Here is a 23,097-nt window from a genome sequence, read left to right on the forward strand (position 1 = left end):
TAAAATAAAACATGCCGGAATGTACGAACAGCGAAAGCCTTCTACTTTTTGGTTACACACAGTAATCGGCGTAAAGGAATAACCGGGAATAACCTTGCTAACAGCAGAACTGATTTTCTTCAGTTTGGTACGTAGAGTATAGTATAGTTGTACTATGCCTTGATCTTGACTCCGCTCGACTCGCATTCACTTCCAAAGGTGAAATATTCGCCTCCACGTTATTCAAGGACTCAAGGTCGTATAAAAACACGTGTACGCAATCAAAGGATAAGATTTTAAAGAAAAAAAAATATCATGTTAATATTAGAATAATAAATCTATTGTTGTTTGATCGATTGCGCTTTACGGTATGAAGTCGTGCTGCAGAAAGCGCATCATATTAGCCTCAATAGGTATACACACTCCACAAATAAACAATAATAAGTTATAGATATAATAGCCTGTGCAGTTGGAATTGTCATTTTAATTTTATTTCGAACTTAGAGATAAACAGCAACTAAAAATGATTGCAAAACTTTTTCAAGGTATTTTCAGCATGAATTGATTTAAAGATTAACTATTTTCGAACCAATAGATCAAACTGAATTGCTATTACGACACATTTTCTTATTTTGCATATTTTTTTCAATTTGGCGAGAATTCCTAAAAAAATAAATCTGAAGAGTTTCTAATAATCTAATATTTTATTATTATTCAAACCATGATTTTCAGACATTGAATGGTAGACTTGCTAACATTTTTAACAATTACTGTGGCGTTTACTTTCATGGAAATGCGTTTAAGGCTTGTTACGTTAGATGAGGATGCACAAATCATCAGCACGCAAATAATTAAGTTGATAAATCAGCGCATTTATTTCACGCGTATTACATTTTACACCCATACTTAAAGAGGAATTGCGTTTTATAATTTTATGCTTTTCTACCGCTTTTATGGCCTCTAATATTCGATGAACTTTAATACATTTATCCTGCGTATTTGCGAATGCGACCAATCACGAGAGCCAAACCAAGAAGTGAGAAAATCCAACCAAAGCTGATCAAGATGCCCCCGTAAACCTCGGGCCGTTCAACGCCCCACCCTCGCCCGAAGATGTTTCTCAGCGACTCGAGAGCATACGTTTGAGGCATTGCGTAACAGATGTAGCGCAGGTAGACTGACATACCTTCCGTGGGCCACAAAATGCCACTTGCAAAAAGATTGATATAAACGCTGCCCAGACAGAGTTGGATGGCACTGGTCAACTCATCACACAGAGATGCAATCATCAAACCTGCGAAATCAAATATCCCAAATAATTTCAGCAGCTTATTTAATAAATATCAATTGGCTAATTACCCAAGGACATGCCACATAGCCCTTGAAGGAGAGTGATGAGGACGGCCAGGGCTAAACTGCCGTGGAAGGAAATCTTGAATACGAGGAGCGCGAATATGTAGACGAAAACCGTCTGACCAATCAGCACAATAAGTTGGTTGACAACGTGAGCAATCATAAATTCAGACATTTGGACACCTGTTTGACAAATAATTTCGTGTTGAATTATAGAGAATTAAATGAAAGAATCCGACAATTTCCATACCAGCGACTATGCTACGATCGAAGAACCCCGCCTTTCGTTCGCTGAGAAAAACAGCAGTCGTCAGGGAGACGGCAATGAAATAAATCGCCCTACAAATGTCAAAGGGGCAGTTAATTTTTTAGCGTTAGAATTATACGGAAGATGAAGGAGTCAGAAACTCATGCATTGACTTACGATAGAAGGATTCCGGGAGCAACAAACTCCACGAAAGACGGTTCACTTTTACCGTAAATCGAATCTAAAAACTGAATAGCGGATGGGAAATTGAACATTGCATTTTAAAATGATAGAATAAGATTAATTTGATTCATTATTGATTTATACCTTGACGGGAATTCCCAGGGCTGTTGGTTCGTAAGAACAAGCCGCCAAAATGTCTTTGCTGAAGTCTTCAAACGCCTCAATCAGACTCTGTTTCAGACTCAGTGAAATCTGCTGACCTGTCGTGAATCAAAGGAATCCAACGTCAAATGGATTTAAAATTAAAATTAAAGGTCATAAACCCACTGGAAGAATCAAGAGTAATGGCAATGCGACTGGCGAGGATCGTTTCCTTATCCGCAAATTTTCCATCCGCCCGTCGGACCACCAACTCGTTCGTGAAATTCTGAGGAAAATGGACCACGCCCCACACTTTCCCTCGTTTCACCGCGTTTAGAGCTTCCAAGACACTTTGAAATGGCACCTGCAAATCCAAGGAAATTCATTAAGTTAATTCAATCATCCATGGTTTTCTTATTATAGTGTTTAAAGTGGAAATAATTCAACCTGGATGACCGTCGTGTTGTCTATAAACCGAAGATAGCGACAACTGAACATGGAATAAGTGCAGGTCGTCGTGTAGTTGCAAATGCGATCCTGACTCGGATCCAGCTCGTCGTTGACAATGGCCAATTTGAGATATGAAGGATCTCCCCCCAAACACAGACATGAGAGGATTACTTGAATAGCTGGGATGAGGAAGATAAAGAACAGCATTCTATAAAGGATAAAAATTTGAAATTATTAACCAGGATGAATGAGAAATAATTAACTTTAGGCTATGTATCGTACCCGATATTTCGAAACATTTGCAAGCCATTCTTTCGAATGAGTGCATTCAGTCGATTAGAAGACGGTAGGACAGACTTTTTGCAAATTCGATTTGGCCGTTTGCTGACCCTCGTTCCATTCAAATTGGGAAAACTTGTTTGATTTTCAAGTTTTAGTCGCCGAGAATTTTCCGTTCCAGAAATGTCCAGTTCACTGCTACTAGGATGAAAAGCCACGTTATCAATGCCTTCTGTGCACTGCTGCTGTGTTGGGATCCTGTTGGCAGTTTTGTCTTCGTTACCACAGTCAGCCATACAAAGTTTCAAGAAAACATCCTCCAATGATGACAGGTTGTACTCCCGTAAAAGATTCTCCGGGGAGTCTTCAGCCAGCAAGCGACCGGATCGCATCAACCCAATCTGGAAAATTGGATCAATAAGATATCAAAATTATTACGTCGTAGGTAGATGAAAAAGGAATCCTATAAAATTGTACCGTGTTGGCTTGTCGAGCTTCTTCGATGTAGTGGGTGGTGACTATCACTGTTCTACCATGGTCGACACTCTGACGGACAAGATGATTCCATATACTGCGTACACAATTAATTTACAAAATTTGTCGCTTTTTTAAGGCGGGAAAATTCAAATAGTTACCTGTGCCGGAGTAGAGGATCAACGCCAACCGTTGGCTCGTCCAAGATGAGCAGCTCCGGTTCGTGGAAAAGGGCGACGGCAAAAGAGACGCGTCTTTGTTGGCCACCGCTCAGCGTCCCGACGTAACGATGACTCGGGGGAAGGTCTAACAATTTCGACAGAAAATCCAACTGCAAGTCGACGAAATCCGTTTTCAAATTGTAGATGCGGCCGAAATAGTGGAGTGTTTCTTTGATGCTGAAGTGACCAAACAAGGCCAGTTCTTGTGGCATGTAGCCAACCCTTGGACCTGGGATTCCGCTTTCCGGTGATCCAGGCTCATATCCCAGGACGAGAATGTCTCCGCTATTCAGCCGGCGACGTCCGACGAGGCAACTCAACAGGGTCGTCTTACCACAGCCACTTGCACCAAGTAAACCGTATCTGTCATATCAAAGCCATCGATTATTTATAAACTCATGCCGAATTATGTCGTGTGCACATCTTACACAATTTTAAAATCAGATTTGTCTTACATGGTTCCTTTCTTAACGCTCATGTCGATTCCGTTGAGTACGGCACAGCGCTTCTTGCCGACGCCATAGATTTTACATGCATTGCGGATTAGAACACCCTGAGCTGGAAAATCACTTGTTTTGCTGAACGCTTCTTCTTGGCTGGATTCTTGCGGTGAAACAAATTCCACACGTCTCGTCATCTTAGTAAAAGAAAATTCCAATTTCCTGATTGGCCGAAAGAGATGATCTTCTTTTGCTGTTGTTTGAAGTACGAAGCCCATGAAAAAGTTATTACAACGATGTAATTATTCTACTAAACTTACCAGCTTCCGGTAGCTGTGTTCAAGACAGACGGAAATAAACACGGAAGCACTAAAAAAGACGCAGTTCCTCTCTGGCCGATTCCTGAATGAACTTAAATGGTGGTAAAATACAACAAGATTAGTCTCTATTTCTTTCTTTTTTTGCGAGAACAAGTATTAAGACGGTTCGAATGGTTTCAAAAATGGACATGAAATGGTGGTAGCTTTCTGGAGTCTACTCGTGAAACGCAAAATAACCCAAACATATAAAATCGTCCTTGAACGCAACTATACTCACCCACATACTGTAAAAGCCTCCAGCAGCTTGAAGAGTATGACTGTAGGTAAAATATATAATAATTTAAAAAAAAAACCTGTTATGGGCGTAAGTGAATACGGATGTCCAGAACGAAAATTGCGCAAGGGGAAAACTACACGCCGAAAGCAAATTAAAATATTACAGTCTGAGATGGCGACCATGAAAACATAATGATGATGAAGTGAGAATGAATAATCATGTGCATGAATAAACAAGTGAGAAAGTGCTACGTCATTGCTGCTGAGTCAAAGAAACACGATCCTTGGCAACTTGGTTTATAATTATGGGATGGCAAACCAGTCTGAGGTACTCGGTGAACCCCACATAATTATCAATGTTGTGGTCGTTACCGCAAATTCAACCTTCATCTACCGATTTCCCGTGGATATGTACGCGGATACGTTTAATAATGAGAGATTTAATAAAAAGAAATGCCAAAATCCTGTAGAGCCGGATTTGAAAGTCAAAAGGACGAATTTAAATGACTTCCCGACAGTAACCAGGATGTGTGGTAATAATTCCACTTCCCCCAATTGACTAGTAACAGCTAAAGCAAACTTTTCGCCAGCTCGCTTCTGTAATTTAATTCCAAAATTAAAGAATTTTCGATTTTTCCAATTTTCGTCTGTTGCGTATTCTTTTCTCTGCGAATGTATGTACCCTTCCTCGTGAGCAAAAATGTAAAAGACTACAACAACTGGGCCCTAAAGCTCAGCCAAATGATGCAACGCAACACGATTCAGCTGGCGCTCAAGAACAACCCGGAATAAGCAGATTAAAAAAAATATATATATTGTGTTAACGCTTTGAGGCACAGATCACGATTTTTGGTTTTCATCGTACAACGATGAACGAGGATTCTTATAATCGTGACCGCAAAATCGACCTTCGTCTTCATCAGATTTCCTTGCGATATAGTCGCGCCTATAGTCATTTCTCTATATTGTTATTCAAAAGAACGGACGAAAAACCTGCGTCGCTCCCAAAGTCAAACTGAAGGTGAAAGTATTTAGGTGGTTAGATAACATTCGCGCACATGTACCCCCAAACCCCTTTTTTTGAAGCCCATGTTCCTTGATCTTGACTCTTGAGTTCAATTATGGAAGATTGATGGTGTCCGAATACATGTGTGGGCTGGCATGCTATTAGAGCAATTAAATAAACATAAAAATAGATCCTTTTCTTGCAGGCTTGATTCACGCATCATCTTACTTTCTGTGCCACAATACCAAAAAATTACTAAAAAAAATATGATGCAAAAACGACTTTCCTTCTTTTTTTGCGTTGTGCAACATGCGAAGCAGCGGCGCGCATGTACTTACAATTGAACGAATAGGAAACAGTTTTTCTTAGAACAGATCTTTCTTACTTTAGAGGAGACTATATAAAGGCGTGGGGACATGAGAGGTTCAACATTCGAACTTCTTCGGTCCGCTGTGCACAAAACACCTAAAGGTTCACGTTTTTGCTAAAACTGTTAAGTAACCGCGCAATTAAATCCGACGACGAAAAGACAGGGGAGTAATAAACAGCGTAAAATGTCGAATTTGGGCATACAAGATTTTTACGTCGGTCGGTCAATTTTCATTACCGGGGCAACTGGTTTTATGGGAAAAGTTTTGGTTGAAAAACTCCTCAGGTCTTGCCCTGGGATAAACCGTGTTTACTTATTGATTAGACCTAAAACTGACAAGGACGTCCGTTTCCGTCTTCAAGAAATGATCAAATGCAAGGTAATAAAGACCACACAATGGCACATCAGCTTATTAACGTAATCAAAAATGTGTTTTCGATTTTGGTTAGTTGTTTGAATGGCTAAAAGACAAAATCAACCGGACGCCCTTACAAAAATAATTCCCATAAGCGGCGATGTTACTTTGCCAGATCTCGGCATTTCATTTTCCGACATGCAAGAACTAATTGCGAATGTCTCAGTCGTTTTTCACTCGGCAGCTCGTGTCAAATTTGATGACGATCTGAGAAGCGCCATCAACTCTAACGTCAAAGGACCGAAAAGAGTGGCCATCTTCTGTCGGCAATTAAAGGACCTAAAGGTAAATTTCCAAAACATTTTCCTTCTTTTCTGTGCAATATTACCAGTGGCCTCATTTAAATTTAGGCATTTGTGCACGTCTCTACCACGTACAACAACGTGGAAAAAGATACGATTGAGGAGGAAGTCTATCCTACATCGCTTGATCCCCAAAAGCTGCTGGATTTAATCGACTGCATGGATGACAAGCTCCTAGCCAGCATCACCAATCAGTACAAATTCTACACCAGAAATAATTTACTATAGACTAAAATGATACCTCTGGCAGATTGGTTGGAACAAGCCCGAATGTTTACGCTTACACGAAAGCTCTGGGGGAACACCTTCTGCAAGATTTGACGTTTGAAAGCGGTAAACAACGACTTCCTCTAGCGATTGTTCGGCCTTCCATGGTCACTGCTGCTGTACAGGAGCCCTTGCCTGGCTGGATCGATAATTTCAATGGACCTAGCGGTAAGAAAAATGTAATTAGAGGAAGTAGCTAAATTAAGTTATCCGTGGGGGAATTTTTATACAGGCACCATGGCTGGAACAAGCAAAGGACTTATTCAAATTGTACGAGTCGATCCTGAACTTATTGCCGATATTATTCCTGTTGATTTTCCAATCAATTTGATGTTAGCGGCAGCATGGGATGAAGCAACATGTACTAAGTACAATTTCAGCATTAGATCTGAATTCTGTTCGTTATTTCGATTATTACCGAACATATTCTATTAGATCGTCCGATCGGATTCGGGTGTACAACTGCTCATCTGGCTCTTTAAACCCCATCATTTGGCGAGATTTCAGAAACTGGGGTTTGCGTGGTGTTCATGAATTTCCGTGTAAAGAAATCATGAGGTATCCCAACATTAAGCTCCAAACAAATCGCCTCCTTTTCAACATTGAAATCATCCTATATCACCATGTGCCGGCTCTCTTTTTCGACACAATCGCTCTGTTATTTGGTAGAAAGCCTTTCGTAGTGAGTTTCTCTTTCTGTAGTTACGTTATTCATGCAGCATAGACTAGTGAAATTAAATGTTGTTTTTTTATTAAGGCTCGGCTATTCAAGAGAGCCCACAAGATGATGTCTTGTTTAGAATTTTATACGATGCGCGAGTGGAATTTCCCCAGCCAAAACCCTGTTCTGTTAATGGACAAGATGTCAGTTCAAGAAAAAAATACTTTCAACTTTGACGTACGAAAAATCGACTGGGAGACATACATGACTACTTTCGCGGTTGGAGTTCGTGAATATCTTTTCAAAGACGACTTAAGTTCCCTACCTGCTGCCAGAAAGAATTTGAACAAGTAATATTGAATGCTAAAAAAAAAGAATTTGTTATTCTGAAACATTAATTTTGAATTGTCTGTTTCTAACAGGATGAAACTGTTAAGGATGGTGGTTCATTTTGTCATCTTGGGACTGATGCTATTATTCCTCTACGCCCTCTGGACCAAATTCACGACGGAGACTTCGTCGATAGTTTCGTTTTTATTCCAAAACACAAATAACTCGTCTACCGTTCAGGATATTTTAGAAAATGAACAATTTTTCGGAGTAAAATCAGCACATATTCTTCCTCTAAAATCAGAGCTAGAATTGTAAGTGGAACAGCGGTTATTACTAACATACGGGCTAGCCGGCTAGCTTATACAAAAGTTAAACATATACAGCTTCATTTATATAATAATATATAGATAGCCTTTGGAGTTTGGACTTACTTCTTTATCGTTAAAAAATTGTTATTTTGGTCGTACAATAAATAATAGAAGTTGAAATTTTCAAACATGTGCTGTCAAACCATCCAAGCTTCTTGGCGAAAAATAATCGTGTGCTTTACACTGGGAAGAAGTGGAGTTTACTACAGTATGGGACAAATTATGCACATTTTAACAGCTAAATGTTTATGCTTGCAAAACAAAAGCTCTCGATGAGCACCTCTTGCAAAAGATGAATCTGAGTGCAACAGTGAATGGCGATTTTCTCTTGTGATTGTTCGTCGTCAAGCGTAGAAAAATGAAAATCAATGCCCTTATAACTTATTGTCAACTTCGAATCGCATTGTATATCAAGATTTTTGTCTTCCGCGAGGTCTTCCGTTCCACGGTTCCACGGATTAAATCCCGTAAGCTTGCCCATTCTCCATTTCGGTATGTGCGGGTCTACTCAAACCGTTACTACTTTCGGTTCTTGCTATATGTGGCTTTATGTGCAAGTCAAAAGTTTAAATCTCGCGGGTTCAAATTAGCGCATTTTGTAGTAGCAACATGCCAGTAGCTCCTATAGATATGGGCAGCACGGAGGCGCTTTGACCCGGAATTCACAAGCACCACTGCAGTTCACTCGTAAAAGAAGGAAAAAATCTGAACACTGTAATTTTATCCAACTTTCTTCTTTACAGTTAGTGCATAAAGGCTTCAAGCATATACTGCCCTATGATGCTTGCAGTATACAAGATACTTGGTCGTACACGGATTTATCGTCAAAGGCCTTTTCAAGAAGTTTCCCAGTGAGAAAAAACCGGAAAAAAACAAAAGATGACATAAAATAAATATTGAGGACTTGAGAACCGATTAAGACAAGTGACTTTTACCTAAATCTGGACACATGGACCAGCAATCAATCAATCCTACCATGAAAAGGGAATCCCCAATGTGAAATTAAGTACTGGGGGCTTCAACCATGTTGCAACAAAATAAATTATTTCAATAAAGCTCGGCGTCTCGAATTTTATTTAATTTGGAATTTGTTATGTTCACACGGCCACTACTAGGCATCACGGGTCGGACAACAGACCCGGTGGAAGACGACTTGATACCATCAAGCATGATGTTACTTGCTACATTTTTTCTACAGCCAACTATGCGTTAGACGATAACTGGTACCCGTAAGGAAATCTCAACCCAACCCCAAGAGACTCTTTTTACGTGTCACAACCCCTTAGCCAATCCCCAGCTAGGGACCCATAGTTTAAACTGCCCAAGTGTGTCCACCGCACTACGGCGATGGCCTGCCCTGGCTGTAGCAAATTGTTGAATCAGTTGACGCTACATAATCGCTTCCCGAGGGAGCCACAGCGGCTGTATGAGCAACTAACAATTTTTACTTGGGGGTTCGAACCCTGGTCTCAACGTGCATCACTGCACCCACTCATACATGACGCCTTATCCAATACACCCACTCTCTCCCTCATAATAATTGAAAAAGAAAATGTTTTTGTATTTCAGTGGATGACCAGCAAACATGAAATAATCGGGTGTATCGATGATGAATCGATATCGATACTGTAAAAAGTAAACACACGTTGTGAAACAAGAATCCGGCGAATTTAAAAAGAGGCGCACAAAAAAGCCCAAACTGTTCTGGCGATAGGCGATAGTCGATGGCCGCCGACCCGGATCAGTTCCTGCGGCCTATGTTGATTGAAATTTAATAAAAAAATTCTTTCAGTTGTCCCTAGAATTCGATATTTTTGCCACTTCACTGTATTTAATGTTAAAATTTTAGTTCGCGTTTTAGCCTTAAAAAAAATACTACGTAAGTAGTTTGTCGCCCGACCCGGATATATTTGAGTCGTTTTTTAAATTTTAAAATTGCAGTTTAAAAAATTACAAAAGGTATAGCTTGATTCAAAGTACCTAATAAAAACAGTCAAAGAATTTTGTCCGAGGTGAAACAAAGACAACAACAACACACTCCATTTGCTCGTGTCTTGATAATTCAACAAAGGGTAAATCGAACCAGTAGTGTGTTTTGTGTCTGTTGAGTCGCCATGAAAAAGGAAAAAAGCAACAATAAATAATGGGCGTTGAATAATACATAAATCAAACTTCTCCTTCACGCCAATTTGCTCAATTTGACGAAATTAAAGAAAAGAGCGGCCGACTTCCTCCTATCATTCGATCAGCAACTGCAACAACTACAGTATATAAGGTGAGATGGACACGTCCGGATAGAAATACGCGCGATTCACCACATCAAAAGTCGTAACGAAGACCCAGCACAAAGAGAAATTCAAAATCGATTCGAAAACGACTGATGCTGCAAATGAAATGAAAAAGTGATGGAGGTGACGAAACGCTATTACTATGTACACAACCTTTACTAAACAACATTCACAAGAGAAAAAGACAAATTGTCAAGGGACTCACCAGTCAGTCCGAAAATTCTCCTCCTCCGACAAGATGCAAGCATCAAAAGCTCACAGGAATATCATTCTCACTTTGATGTTGTTGTCCGCTTTTCATCAACAGAGCGTTTCCAGTGTTTCTTAAGGAACGTACAGTTCCAAAGTGTTGCAGTTGAAGAGGAGGTCCGTGACTCCTCGCCTATAGGAGAAAGATGAAATTAAAAAACTGAAAGACCGCGTGAAAAACAAATTTTATGGCGTCTCAAAAAGTGTTAATTGATGAGGCTGATTATTAGAAAAAGATGGTAAAACTCGTTACTACTTTGCTTTGGAACTGTGTGACGCATGCATCATTAGATCAGATATTTTTACATCCTAATCACCCTCGAAAATACAAAGGACCCAATCTGCCGCACTACTCAACGATTTTCTTTGGATGGGATGTGGCAAGAAAACTAATAAAATTTCAGGAGGGGAATTAAGTGGTCAATAACTCGATTGCGTGACGACGCCTAAAAGGTGCCATCGGCATTCTAAAGGGACTGTGTTACTATCGAGAGCTATAACAGCCAACGCGCAAGAGCGGCCATCATATACTGTAGAATCATTTAACTCTGATTGAAAAGAGAGAGCAACTGTTAAATAGACAGGTTTACCAAAAACATCTGAATCAAGACATCGGTGACGGCGAATCTACTGTTTCTCACGCAATATCAAATGAAGATCATCCGGAAATAAATTCAATGTTTTATGCACTACAAGCGTCAACTGGGAAAACAAGTTCATTTCGGAATGGCCCCTCCCCAACCTTCAAAAGCGTTATATACAAGACTCTATGACAAAGTCGGTGGGCACTAGGCAAGTAATAGGCAGGGCAAATTGGCTATATAGTCGACTATAGCCTAGTTGCTAATATTATTAATTATCAAATGTACTTTGTATGTCACAGTCACGGTTGTACACGAGAGCGCATAAGACGATGTCGTTTCTAGAATTTTACGCGATGCGCCAATGAAATTTCGTCAGCCGCAACCCTGTCCAGTTGACGGACAAAATGTCGAATAGAGAGCAGAGTACTTTGAATTTCGACGTACGCAAAATCGACTGGGAAACTAACATAGACACTTATGTAGCTGGAGTGCTCAAATAACTATTCAAAGACGATTGGGTACTCTACCCGCAGCAAGAAAAAACTTTTGGATAAGTCAGTATTTAAAGCAATGGTACAAACAAGAGAACTAAAATCGGAAAATTTAATCCTGGTAGGCCTACAGAATGAAACGTACGAAAAAAAAAAGTGAATTCGCCTTGTAGTTCGGGACTTAGCTAGCTTATTAGCTATTTTTCTTCTAATCGACTTCGACATTCAGTTATGTGGAGTTAAGCACCTTTCTTTAGACTTGTCTAAAGCTGTTCTTAAAGTTTCCCTCGTCACGGGATTTTCCAGCATGTTCAATTTATCTAAACAAATGAATGAATTAATTAACCTATTATGCTTCTCTCAGAGTTGAAATTTGTTTTGCTTTCAATTAAAAAAATTGGAAAATACTTATAATGGCACGTCTGCTGTGGGGATGCGGGCGATCGTTCCTGATTCTGACCAAAATCCATTTTCCGTTTACGAAACGACACTCAACGATGCGAAGATCAAGTTGTTGGATTACATCCGTCATGTCGATAGAGGCAAAATAAATTTCACGATTACCCGGACCACCAACCGCCTGCAATCCGGCAGTGTCAGTCCTACACGAAATAACGAAGAGAAAGGACAAGTAAAAATGATGTTTCATTTAGTAAAGGTACTCGGTGAGAACTTACCCATTTGACCCTTTCTGAATAACGATACGAAAGACACAGTCATAACTCTCATCTTCTGTCCACTTTAAAACATTTTTACACGTCCCACCGACGTATTCCTAAAAGGCGCATAATTTTAAAAATCAAGTTGAATTGCGATGAAACAGCAAAAATGATTTAACCTGGTTTCGTGGGAAGAAGACTAAAGAACGAAGTGGATATTTGAACTCTTTTTCGAATTCTGTATCCAGAAAATCAGCTGAATTACAGTCCAGGCATTCCACTATATCCAAATTGAAAACCTCGTTCTTAATGGATATCGTTTGGTGCTCCACCGCATTCAATCGCGGCTTCATCAAATTTTCCTTAATAAAAAATGTTTTTATAAGAATTTTTACGCGAGGAAGTATTCATGAAATTACCTTGACAAATGCGATGCGTTGAAAAGCGTTCATTTTCGTGAGGTTTACACCATTGCATCGAACGGCATCGCAGACGAAAAACGTCAGTCTTCCGCCCTTCTCATCCTTGGTAAAAATGCCATCGAGGACGGTGTCGATTGTTGCTCGACCATCTTTGGAGATGAATTGAACGGCGCGATCAGTGTGCACGAGGAAGAAGTGTTGAGTCATGTTCTCCAAGTAAGTTTGGCCGGTAGAGTCGATGTAAAGTAGAAATCGAGGTCCGGATGGTTTAGGCATCATAAAATGAGTCTTTGACTGGACCTGATGGATGTTTTCATGGATAATGGAATGGCCCACAAGGCTGGGAAGAATGTGTGCTCAAATATACAAGCTACAACATAATTTCCTAGCAGGACCTGCATCTGTCGGACAAGTTGAGAATCTCTAACGAGACTGACACCGTCAACAGGTTCTTCATCCATAAAGTGGATGTCAGGTTCTTTGGTTAGGAATTGATGTGATAACCTGTGAAATAAAACACAAACAAAATAAATCGTAAGGTTAAGCTTTCTGGTTATAATTTCAATCAAATAGTGGTTTAAACGTCATACATTTAACCACTGATGTTTTGATTTTCTCTATTAACTATGTTGTGTACATTATAAGAATTTTACTAATGGAAGTTGCTGATGATTTCCTTGTATACCTTGGTTGTTGGTTTTGACTGAGAACAAGCTCTGAAAACGCCTTATCTGGGTATCGCTTGTCTCTCGGAACTCGCCGTGGCTTTCTGGATCCACCACGATTCATTTTGAAACAATTTTGAAAATAAACGGTGTTGCTAAGTAAATAACTAAATATTTTGTAGCAATCACAATCATCCTTCAGCACACGTCTTTTAAATCACTCAGTGAATGTGAATCTGAATCAGCAGAGAGCAGACAGTATCTAATTTCCGCGAAATAACTTCCCTACTAACACGGCCCATCCTCTTTATGTAAGATGTAGATAAATATGGGATGGATAGATCCAGGTCGCAATTGTGGGGCGGTAGTATAGCGTAGGTATAAATTTATTCGGATCTAGGATGGGATCAAATAAAGAATATTCATCGTAGATCCATAAGCGTATATTCATTAACATACTGATTGTACATCAAAGTAATATACTCGGGGGTATGATTTTGTTGTGATACCATTTGGTACATACACAGAATGTGCATCACAGTATAACCATATTAGGTACACAGTGGACGAAAAAGGTAAAAAATATCTCAATTTCCATTACTCCCAAACGTTTGTTCCTAAATTGTACGATCAGTTGGTCAAATGGTTAGAGAGGTGAGCTACGGAATTGAAGGTCAGTAGTTCAAGTCTCGGGGTAGACTTTTATCTTTTAATCTCTGACAGAAATCATATCCAAAGATGGATGTTATTAAAGGATACTGTGTATACACAAACCGGTATATTCAAGGCACATACAAATGGTACGTGCGGGGAAGGGGAAATAAGGATAAACATGAAGCATCCCATGGATATGCTGTTTGTATCTCCCTTATCCTTGGGAGTACGCTTCAGTCATATCCATGGTACATCGCTGTGTTAGTAGGGTTCCCCGCCAAGGGGGGCGGGTAGGTGAGTTGGATAAGGCGTCACTTAGTGATCGGGGGGCACCGGAGACCTGAGTTCGACTCTCCTGGTGAGCATAGTTGCTCCCATACCCGGGCACTACCACTACACATACAATACAGATCTCTTCCTAACGCAGGTCAAAAACTTACACAATGATGTTACTTCCATCCCCCTCCCTTGGGGCTTCTTCCACACAACACAACATTTACACTGCTCATGCCATCGCCCAAAAATCAACAGACAAATATCTCGTCGGTGCAAGAAGGTCATCTAGTTGAAGACCAGATGTCTGCTAAAAATAGCAGACGCACCTAATCCTACCAATACCAATACTTCCGCGCCTAACACACACACTAACTTGCGCGCAATTCAATAATGCGATCACGAAAATCGCCATTTGTTGGCGCGCATTTTTGACATTATCACCCCTTTTGCCGAGTGAGTTATCCTCTTTTTTGTTGTGTTCCGTTGCACCGCCATTGTGAAAAGAACTTCATTCAAATCCTTTGATGAAACTTTAAACTAAACTGTAAGCCCATTACTGATTCCCCTAAGAGAAGATAATGCTGCTGACCTTTGCTCCAGAAGCTTAGAGATCTTAAAGTCCTTTAGAGACATTTTATCAAAATCGTGGACTTCACAATGAAAGCATTTATTAAATTGAAACCTGCCTCAGTTTGAGACGATTGCGTGACGTCCTATTCGTCATTGAAACATTTGGTAATTCCAGTTTATTTATTTATTTTGTTTTTATTTTTACTTTCTGTTACGGACAATGAAAATTGTTCTAGCCGAAATAAATAATAAAATCAGAACTTTCAGGTAGTGAATGCGATTTCTTCAGCCCTTATTCGTCATGAATTGACGCCTTTGCTCACTTGCTTCTTGGGAACAATCAAATTTATTGCCGTGACGGACCGCCTAATGGCTCTATGTGTTATGTAAGTCCTTTTAATATTATATGCTTTTATTTTGGCCTTAAGACCCGCCTTTCTTCTCTGCCAACATTAGGTTGCAAACGGGGATTCGACTAGAAGTCACACGAAGTCCAAATATAATCATCGCAGAGATGAAACAGTCAAGTTGGCAGAAACCACTTCTCTTCGTTACGACTTCGCTACTCTTGCCAATCTTCTACGGCCATACGCTAATGACGTAACTACGCTAATTGCTGCTTAGCTACTAATTTTAAATATTTACTAATTTGGGATTTGACATTCAGGTCTCTGCAACACTTTCGGACAGTTGTTGGTGTCGCTGCGGAGTCTAAATGGATAACATTTCTTCAACTTGTTGGGACTGACGATTGGAATTTGTACGTCTGGGGTAAATATATATTTTTTTAAGTTGACTATTTGGTTTTCTGCGATAGCATTTGAGTCTACTAAAAATAAAAACAGGTATTGTGCTGTCTATCCAAATTCCATTTTGGAGTGTTGGCATCTTGTTCGCTTTTCTGGACTACTACAACTGGCCCAAATGGATTATGAGATACAAAATTCAGCCAGGTACCAACGAGCCAGTCGACTTAAATAAACTTACCGAGGTATTACAGTACCATGTCATATTATACATTGTCAGCCTAAATCTATTATTTTTAAATGTTTTCTCAGACCATCAGAGTAGTACTAGTCAATCAGTGGGTCATCGCTTTTCCACTGCTCATCGCCACCTACTATTTCCAGAAAATGATTCACCGAATGCCAGAAATTCAAGAGCTGCCGACCGTCGAGCGCACGTTATTTGATTTTTTGGTCTTGTTCCTTTTTGAAGAGGTCGGAGTTTATTATGTGCACAGGTATTTAGTGGAAGCCAATGTGGAAGCGTATTTCTGATCCGAATATGGTTGTTTCACCAACTGGCTTCCCTGTAGACTGATCCACCATCCCAAACTGTACATCCGAGTACACAAGAAACATCACGAATGGCGCGCACCTGTCGCCATAGCCTCCATGTATTGCACCGGCACGGAATATTTCTTGCTCTTGAGTGCAGCAGCTGTGGTATGTCCTTCTTATAGTTACCCACTAATTCAGTGAAATTAAAGCTTTTCTTTTAAAATAGGGTCCGCTCCTAATGAACCCTCACATACTCACTTTGTGGGTGTGGTACGCTTTTGTTCACCTGAGGAGCGTGAATGAACACACGGGCTACGAGTTCCCGTGGTTGCCAACTGCCGAGCATCACAACTACCACCACATAATCAACAATGCCTGTTACAGTCACTCCTATTTCCTAGACTGGCTCCATGGAACGGATAAAGGTTTCCGTTCCTACATGTCCCGCAAAAAAGCTCTGAATAATTTTACTGAACGTTTGGAAACTTCAAATGCCAATTGAGGTAGCATTGAACGAATTTGGTGGCGTTTTCGAGCTTAATGTTTCATTGAATTTGTTGAGTAGCGGAATCGAGATTTCCCTTCTTTTTTGCGCAAACGGCTGTGAGATATAAAGGAATGCCGGAGGGAAACATTTTGTGATATTGATTTTGGGTCTACAGAACGTCAGCTAATTTTGATTTTTCTATTCGATTGCAATAGGTTACGTGGGTGCGATTCGTATTCCTATTTGTACCATTTACTTTTAATAATATTTTTACATAATACAATTTTCTTTGTTTTTGGAAAGAATATTATTATCATATCGAAAAAATCTTGCCTATAGTCAAGTATAAATTTGTATCTTGAATGTCAGACAGGTCTGTCGTAAACGTAAACACAATGCTCCATTCGTTCGCGCGTATATCACTATAATAAAATATCTATATGACAGACAGGTGCCAATAGAAAAACAAATTACCTTCGTGTGAAAGTATAAACCTAGGACATATCTAAAATATACAACCTTGATAAAATATACAGGCCATCAAACTGACATCAGCACCTCTTTTATGACCGAAAGTATAGTTTGTTGCTTTCTGGAATGTTCGATTGTAATACTACCAATTTTATTTGAACATGATTCGCCATCGAAGGTTATTTTCGTCATTGCGTGTTGTTATCATTCTTATTATTCTTTCTGGTTCAACAAGTTGTTCAGTAAAAAAAAAATCGTGACTGGCCTGGCGGAACACTGAGCAATGTTTATGATTTTATTACAGCATTCCTGTCACAACACACGCGTTACCTATTATAATTCTGAATTTTACTGCAATAGAAGTTTAAGAACACTTTATTGGCTGGCGGGCACCGTAAAAGTATTACACAACTTCCTGATGGCCGCAATCGACCCTCTTGGACTTGTCACATGCCTTGAGCAAAGCATAAAGCGTCACGCAGGATCGCGCTAATTTAGCCTGCAGCGATTATGGAAATACATAGTCAAACAAACATATGGAAAGAGGCGTTGTTGCTGTTGGGCGATGGTTTCGATTTCTTAATTAACCAACACGATCGCTCCTTCCGTATGAATCCTAGTGAATAATCCTGATCGGTTTTTAGATATAGCGTAAGGATAGCAACGTTTATTCGCTCATAAAACAACAAAAATGAAATATGAAGATAAAGAAAATAAGAACACGAAGGCTTAAATCGAACTTGAGGCAGTTTTCCTGTTGAAAGACGAACTGTGACGTATAGGCTACTTCCTTCCTGGGTGATTATCGCCGATTAGATAGGGCATAACTTTTCAGTAATTCCGCTCTTCCGGTTTAAGATCGACACAAGTTTCGCTGATCTCCCACACCTTCTTTGCTAGGTTGGGATTATCGGCCAACTTTGAAGTTTTGATGATCTGCAAATAAATTCAATGGCAAATAGAATTGTAAAATAATAACAAGTTTTAGACAGAACATTAATTTCGATTTTACCCTGCAATCACAGAAAAATTGGCCAGTGACGTCAGAGATTTCGCTGGCTACAGCTACATGAATGGAAGTTTGCGCTCCTTCTTTAGCTGTCTGAATTTCAAAAAGAAAAAATGTTATTCGAAAATAATTTCTTATTCTAAAATAAGATTGGAAAACTAAGAAAAACCAAGCCGAATATACCTTGGAGAAAATAAAAAGGACGAAGGAAGCTGCCATTTGGAACCCTAACCGAATCAAAGGAACATTATACCGAATTAGAAAGGAATTTGGAAAAGTATTGATTGCATTTGTTTTTTTTTTCTTACAAGAAGAAGTGGAGCGAAATATTTCAGTGTTTACTAGACCCGGGCACACGGAATTAACCGTAACACCTTTCCAATTCATCCGTCAAATGTCGTGATAAAATTAAAAATTAATTAATTTAGTAACTCAAATTCATAGAAACCCAATAAGAGCCTGTTTTATTACGTTATTTACTTACCGGATTGAGAAATCAGAGGTGCGAGATGCCGAGTGCATAGGACTTGGACCAATTTAGAATTGTAATACCTGCGTAAAAAAAGTGAATAACGTTAAAAAATCCCGCCATGATCTAAATGAGCAAATTATAGTAACCTACACTCCGTGATATAAACTGCTGTTGTTGTAAGACAGCTCCGAATTCAAGTTGTTTAAATCCAAAGTCCTCTTCCAGGTGTACAAACAAGAGGAGACGTTGATGATCCGGGAGGGAGCTGATTTCTTCAGTAATTCTATAGGATCATTTTTAAATAATTAAAGAGTATTTAAAAAATTAACTAAATCCTATGAGCGCATCGGAATTTCTTAATCTTACCTAATAGCAGATTGGTCAACAAGAAATGGCCAAAATGGTTAGCCTGCATCTGATACTCGAGTCCGTCAGGTGTCAACTTTTTCTCCATCGTCACACATCCGGCGTTATTGATGAGGATGTCGAGTCGAGGCTCATTCTTCAGAATCTCAGAAGCGAATTGGCGAACGGACCAGAGCGAGGCCAAATCAAGGTGACGGACAATCACGTTATCATTACCGGACTCTCGAGCAATGTCATCTGCAAAAGAAAAATCAAAATCAAATATTCTTGAAATGTTTCACCCCAGCTACCCAAAAATTGTCAATTGTCAAATAATTAATTGATACCTTTGGCAGCCAGGGCTTTCTTAGTATCTCGACAAGCGAGAATCACTCGAGCACCTCTCTTGACCAAGTCGATGGCCGTTTCCTTGCCGATTCCCGTATTGGCTCCGGTGATGATGACCGTTTTGCCCGTCAGGTTATTGGTGCTCCTGCAAACTCCCCTCATCATCAGCAGGTAAGCTTTGACGACCCCGAGGGTTGCCACAACGAGCAAACCGATCAGGAAACGTAATGACAACATAAACGTCAACATTGTATAATAATATCCTATTGGAAGAGAAAATCAGCTATAAAAATAAATTTGAATTTGAATTGCCGTTCTCACCTTTCTGAAAATTTCCGGATTCCAATGATTCAATTAATCGAGGCTGGATGATGACGGAGCCTTCATGTAAAATTTCCATCAACTGCTGCTGATGCTGCGTTGGTAATAATCAATTCTGTTTGTCCGCGCTGGAGTTTGGAGGCCTTCTGCTGGCGCTTGAGAATTTAGAAAGCTCTTTTGAACGGAGAGAGACAATCTCTTTTGTTCCATTCGTGCGTATAATGCCATCGGCAACAGAGACTGCATGTATACCTATGTATATACAGCATAGCCATAAATTACAGTAACTGTTGCTGCTGTTGTTGTACCTTATCATCAGGCCGATAATAAGAAATGATACCCTAAAAATAATTAGAAGGTAAGCGTTAGAGTGAACTCTGCTGATGATATACTGCACGTCTTTGAAAAATGAAAAGAAACTTTTCAAAGACGCATCATCGACGCCTTTACCTTTCTTCACATGCGTTGCCGAAAAGAACTTGGCAACAGTACGTATAAATAGTTTAGTTGTTGATGTAAATGGCGAAGGATGAAAAAGGAGAATTTGACAAAGTTGGAGAGCGGGACAATGTGAATCGTCAAACGCCGCGTCAGCATTCTGTTCACAAACTCTATAAAAAACAACAGCAACCTGAAAACAGGAGAAATCTGCTTAATCTTACACGATTCTAAAGCCATTCCTGTTACCTATATAGGCCTACGTCTGATCGATTAGATACGACTTTCAAGGTGAGGTCATACTAATATCACCTCCGTTTCAATTCGCATTAGACCTGCAGCAAGGGCAGAGAAAAGAAAACACATTGCTGCTGCTGTTCGAAATGATGCAGTTTCCTTTCACATTCTAATCTGACTCCCCCAAAAGACGATGCAAATCCAAAAAGTGTAATCGAGTTGAAGTGACATGAAACCGTTAGTGCCCTACGGGATCCCCGACTGTAGCTATATACGCAAACAGACGGGGAGTTCCCTTAATGACAAATATAAAGCGAAACGTTATATACTGTTAAGAAACTTATATGACCCCGTCTGCTGGGCAGTGGTAATTGTGAAACAACCATCGGACCGAGTGGAAGTCTAACTCGCTTATTCGTTGCGCAACAATTCGTCATCCTATATTTTGGTATGGAGGCCAAACGAATGGCCGGATGGTGCGGATTCCTAGTATTCTTTGTCAGCACTTTGATTCTTGCTCCCGTCTTCTATGGACACACGCTGACGACGTAAGGAAACTGCTGTGGAAATCAAATAGTGTTGATTTATTATTAGCCTATGGTAGCCTAATTTCGTTGCTTTTTGTCCTGTCGTGTACAGACTTATGCAACAGTTTCGGACTGTTGTTAGTGTCGCTGCCCAGTCTAAATGGATAACATTTCTTAAACTGGTTGGAACTGACGATTGGAATTTGTACGTCTGGGGTAAATAATTTTGAATTTGACTAATTGGTTTTCTGCGATAACATTTGAGTCTACTAAAAATAAAAACAGGTATTGTGCTGTCTATCCAAATTCCATTTTGGAGTATTGGCATCTTGTTCGCTTTTCTGGACTACTACAACTGGCCCAAATGGATTATGAGATATAAAATTCAACCAGGCACCAACGAGCCAGTCGACTTAAATAAACTTGCCGAGGTATTTCCACTCGAATTGATTCAAATTGCGGTGAATTTTGGTGAATTTGTGCGTTACTTCATGTTCGTTTTTTTAAGACCATCAGGGTAGTGCTGGTCAATCAGTGGGCCATCGCTTTTCCACTACTCGTCGCCAGCTACTATTTCCAGAAAATGATTAACCGAATGCCAGAAATTCAAGAGCTGCCGACCGTCGAGCGCACGTTAATTGATTTTTTGGTCTTGTTCATTTTTGAGGAGATTGGAGTTTATTACGTGCACAGGTATTTAGTGGAAGCCAATGTGGAAGCGTATTTCTGATCCAAATATGGTTGTTTCACCAACTGGTTTCACTGCAGACTGATCCACCATCCCAAACTGTACATCCGAGTTCACAAGAAACATCACGAATGGCGCGCACCCGTCGCCATTGCCTCCATGTATAGCACCGGCACGGAATATTTCTTGCTCTTGAGTGCAGCAGCTATGGCACGTGTACAACTATCGCCTTTTTTATATCTCGCCGATCCAGTTATTATTCAAAACAATTCTTTCTAACAGGGTCCGCTTCTAATGAACCCTCACATAATTACGCAATGGGTGTGGTACGCTTTCGTTCAGCTGAGGAGCGTGAATGAACACACGGGCTACGAGTTCCCGTGGTTGCCATCTGCCGAGCATCACTACTATCACCACATAATGAGCAATGCTTGTTATAGTCATTCCTATTTCCTAGATTGGCTCCATGGAACGGATAAAGGTTTCCGATCTTACATTCGCAAGAAGTCTCATATCAAGTAGGTTCTATCATAAATCAGACACGGGAAATTCTTATGATTAAAGTCTTGTGCTTCAGAATTAAACTGGTAGCATATTTAATTTATTCGCCACCATATTGGCTCTGTAGTAGGCCTAACACATTACTCACAAAACACATCTAGATATTAGTTATTCCATTCTATTAGAAATGGTCTTTGTACTTGTACATACGAAGAGAGCGAAGCATTGATCAATTATATAATCCAATTCGGAATTTCGATGGTGTGACATCAGCACTACCATGACGTAGATAATTCAAGTTATTCGGACTCGCCTGACTATGTGGAGTATTAGTAGGTCTAAAATGATATAACGGACAATTCTGGATATCAAAACTAAACCTTCGCCAAGACTGCGCGGAGCAGACGTATTATTGTTTCGTATTACCGACTTTAAGGACTATACGATGGCAGACACGAGTAGAAATTCGATGAAGCCTCCCTGCCGGCTCCATGTGTGTGAAAGAAATGTGACTTATTTAATTGTTTCTATACATAATTGGCGGTTCTGTGGCCCAATGAATAAGGCGCTTGCCTACGGAGCAAGAGATTCCAGGTTCGATCCCTGGCAGGATCGGTTAGAAATGCATAATTTCTTATTCGAAAATGTTTTCCAAATTTATTGCGTTTTTCCCACTGTCTCCCTTTTATCAATACCGAAAAAGCTGGTCTATCGTTCACGCAGTGTGTGTATGGTTTATGACGATGACGATTGTCTACTCCCGACGTCATGGTAACAATAAGTTGACAACTAATGCATCAAGGAGAGACTTCAACTATAAATAGAAAGATTAATAGTGAGCCAAAGTATCGGGTGGGTATATTATTGTTGTTTGACATTATGATCAAAAGTTCGGGTAATAGAGTAATGCAACCTTTGCGTGAAATTCATTCATTGATGATTCTGACCATAGAGTAACTTCAGCAGCTAGAGCAAAAATTGAAGACTCACCGGGAATATAAGTTGAGTTCCAACAGGCTTCTTACCG

At 39.9% G+C, this 23,097-nt stretch overlaps 4 protein-coding genes and 1 non-coding gene across 10 annotated transcripts; 3 read left to right on the forward strand and 2 right to left on the reverse strand.

Moving 5' to 3' along the window:
- Window positions 1-671: 671 nt before the first annotated feature.
- Window positions 672-4,338, reverse strand: LOC124342613 (ABC transporter G family member 20-like). Its single transcript, XM_046795653.1, has 12 exons — window positions 4,088-4,338; window positions 3,783-4,020; window positions 3,268-3,690; window positions 3,110-3,203; window positions 2,636-3,033; window positions 2,351-2,561; window positions 2,090-2,267; window positions 1,907-2,022; window positions 1,757-1,827; window positions 1,583-1,671; window positions 1,339-1,515; window positions 672-1,273 (listed from the first exon to the last, which is right to left on the reverse strand). Exons 2-12 carry the CDS (start codon window positions 3,962-3,964, stop codon window positions 966-968), a joined length of 2,247 nt encoding a protein of 748 aa, XP_046651609.1. The 5' UTR covers window positions 3,965-4,020; window positions 4,088-4,338; the 3' UTR covers window positions 672-965.
- A 1,306-nt stretch (window positions 4,339-5,644) lies between these two features.
- Window positions 5,645-8,909, forward strand: LOC124342669 (putative fatty acyl-CoA reductase CG5065). The gene is given in 9 exon segments (XM_046795760.1): window positions 5,645-6,118; window positions 6,189-6,203; window positions 6,206-6,439; window positions 6,505-6,650; window positions 6,707-6,891; window positions 6,956-7,091; window positions 7,159-7,405; window positions 7,481-7,734; window positions 7,807-8,909. Coding segments are annotated over 9 exon segments (1,638 nt in total). The 5' UTR covers window positions 5,645-5,923; the 3' UTR covers window positions 8,033-8,909.
- Window positions 8,910-8,946: 37 nt separating this feature from the next.
- On the reverse strand, window positions 8,947-13,692 carry LOC124342797 (mRNA-capping enzyme-like). 3 transcript variants are annotated; one of them, XR_006918927.1, is made up of 8 exons: window positions 13,464-13,692; window positions 12,776-13,282; window positions 12,536-12,718; window positions 12,375-12,472; window positions 12,106-12,299; window positions 11,945-12,017; window positions 10,579-10,755; window positions 8,947-10,468 (listed from the first exon to the last, which is right to left on the reverse strand). XR_006918927.1 is itself a non-coding variant. In XM_046795965.1 (7 exons), the coding sequence occupies exons 2-7, from the start codon at window positions 13,055-13,057 to the stop codon at window positions 10,698-10,700; spliced, it is 888 nt and encodes a 295-aa protein (XP_046651921.1). In that variant the 5' UTR covers window positions 13,058-13,282; window positions 13,464-13,692; the 3' UTR covers window positions 10,492-10,697. The 3 variants fall into 3 exon arrangements, 2 of the variants coding, with proteins under 2 accessions (XP_046651921.1, XP_046651922.1); XM_046795965.1 differs by lacking the exon at window positions 8,947-10,468 and having other exon boundaries at window positions 10,492-10,755; XM_046795966.1 differs by lacking the exons at window positions 8,947-10,468; window positions 11,945-12,017 and having other exon boundaries at window positions 10,492-10,755.
- A 1,130-nt stretch (window positions 13,693-14,822) lies between these two features.
- On the forward strand, window positions 14,823-22,613 carry LOC124342771 (fatty acid hydroxylase domain-containing protein 2-like). 4 transcript variants are annotated; one of them, XM_046795925.1, is made up of 9 exons: window positions 14,823-15,108; window positions 15,211-15,329; window positions 15,400-15,543; window positions 15,611-15,714; window positions 15,789-15,934; window positions 16,002-16,186; window positions 16,262-16,391; window positions 16,453-16,651; window positions 22,051-22,596. In XM_046795925.1, the coding sequence occupies exons 2-9, from the start codon at window positions 15,313-15,315 to the stop codon at window positions 22,089-22,091; spliced, it is 966 nt and encodes a 321-aa protein (XP_046651881.1). In that variant the 5' UTR covers window positions 14,823-15,108; window positions 15,211-15,312; the 3' UTR covers window positions 22,092-22,596. The 4 variants fall into 4 exon arrangements, with proteins under 4 accessions (XP_046651881.1, XP_046651879.1, XP_046651880.1 ...); XM_046795923.1 differs by lacking the exon at window positions 22,051-22,596 and having other exon boundaries at window positions 16,453-17,034; XM_046795924.1 differs by lacking the exons at window positions 14,823-15,108; window positions 22,051-22,596 and having other exon boundaries at window positions 15,164-15,329; window positions 16,453-17,034.
- Trnar-acg lies at window positions 22,613-22,685 on the forward strand. Its single transcript has one exon. It is a non-coding gene; the product is annotated as a tRNA-Arg (tRNA).
- Window positions 22,686-23,097: the final 412 nt, after the last annotated feature.

The sequence above is a fragment of the Daphnia pulicaria genome, chromosome 6 (assembly GCF_021234035.1).
Source record: "Daphnia pulicaria isolate SC F1-1A chromosome 6, SC_F0-13Bv2, whole genome shotgun sequence".
Classification (NCBI taxonomy): Eukaryota; Metazoa; Arthropoda; class Branchiopoda; order Diplostraca; family Daphniidae; genus Daphnia; species Daphnia pulicaria.

Bases quoted from the DNA above. Each gene is read 5' to 3' on its own strand.
- LOC124342613 (XM_046795653.1), bottom strand. From the start codon at position 3,964: ATGACGAGACGTGTGGAATTTGTTTCACCGCAAGAATCCAGCCAAGAA. The intron at 2,268-2,350 runs GTTGAATTATTT...TTGGATTTGCAG, and splicing joins ACAACACGACGGTCATCCAG to GTGCCATTTCAAAGTGTCTT. The intron at 1,672-1,756 runs GTAAGTCAATGC...TGACATTTGTAG, and splicing joins GCTCCCGGAATCCTTCTATC to GGCGATTTATTTCATTGCCG.
- LOC124342797 (XM_046795965.1), bottom strand. From the start codon at position 13,057: ATGATGCCTAAACCATCCGGACCTCGATTTCTACTTTACATCGACTCT. The intron at 12,473-12,535 runs GTTAAATCATTT...TGCGCCTTTTAG, and splicing joins TCTTCTTCCCACGAAACCAG to GAATACGTCGGTGGGACGTG. The intron at 12,018-12,105 runs GTATTTTCCAAT...TCATTTGTTTAG, and splicing joins CAGCAGACGTGCCATTATAA to ATAAATTGAACATGCTGGAA.
- LOC124342771 (XM_046795923.1), top strand. The intron at 15,715-15,788 runs GTAAATATATAT...AAATAAAAACAG, and splicing joins TTGGAATTTGTACGTCTGGG to GTATTGTGCTGTCTATCCAA. The intron at 16,187-16,261 runs GTATTTAGTGGA...GCTTCCCTGTAG, and splicing joins GGAGTTTATTATGTGCACAG to ACTGATCCACCATCCCAAAC.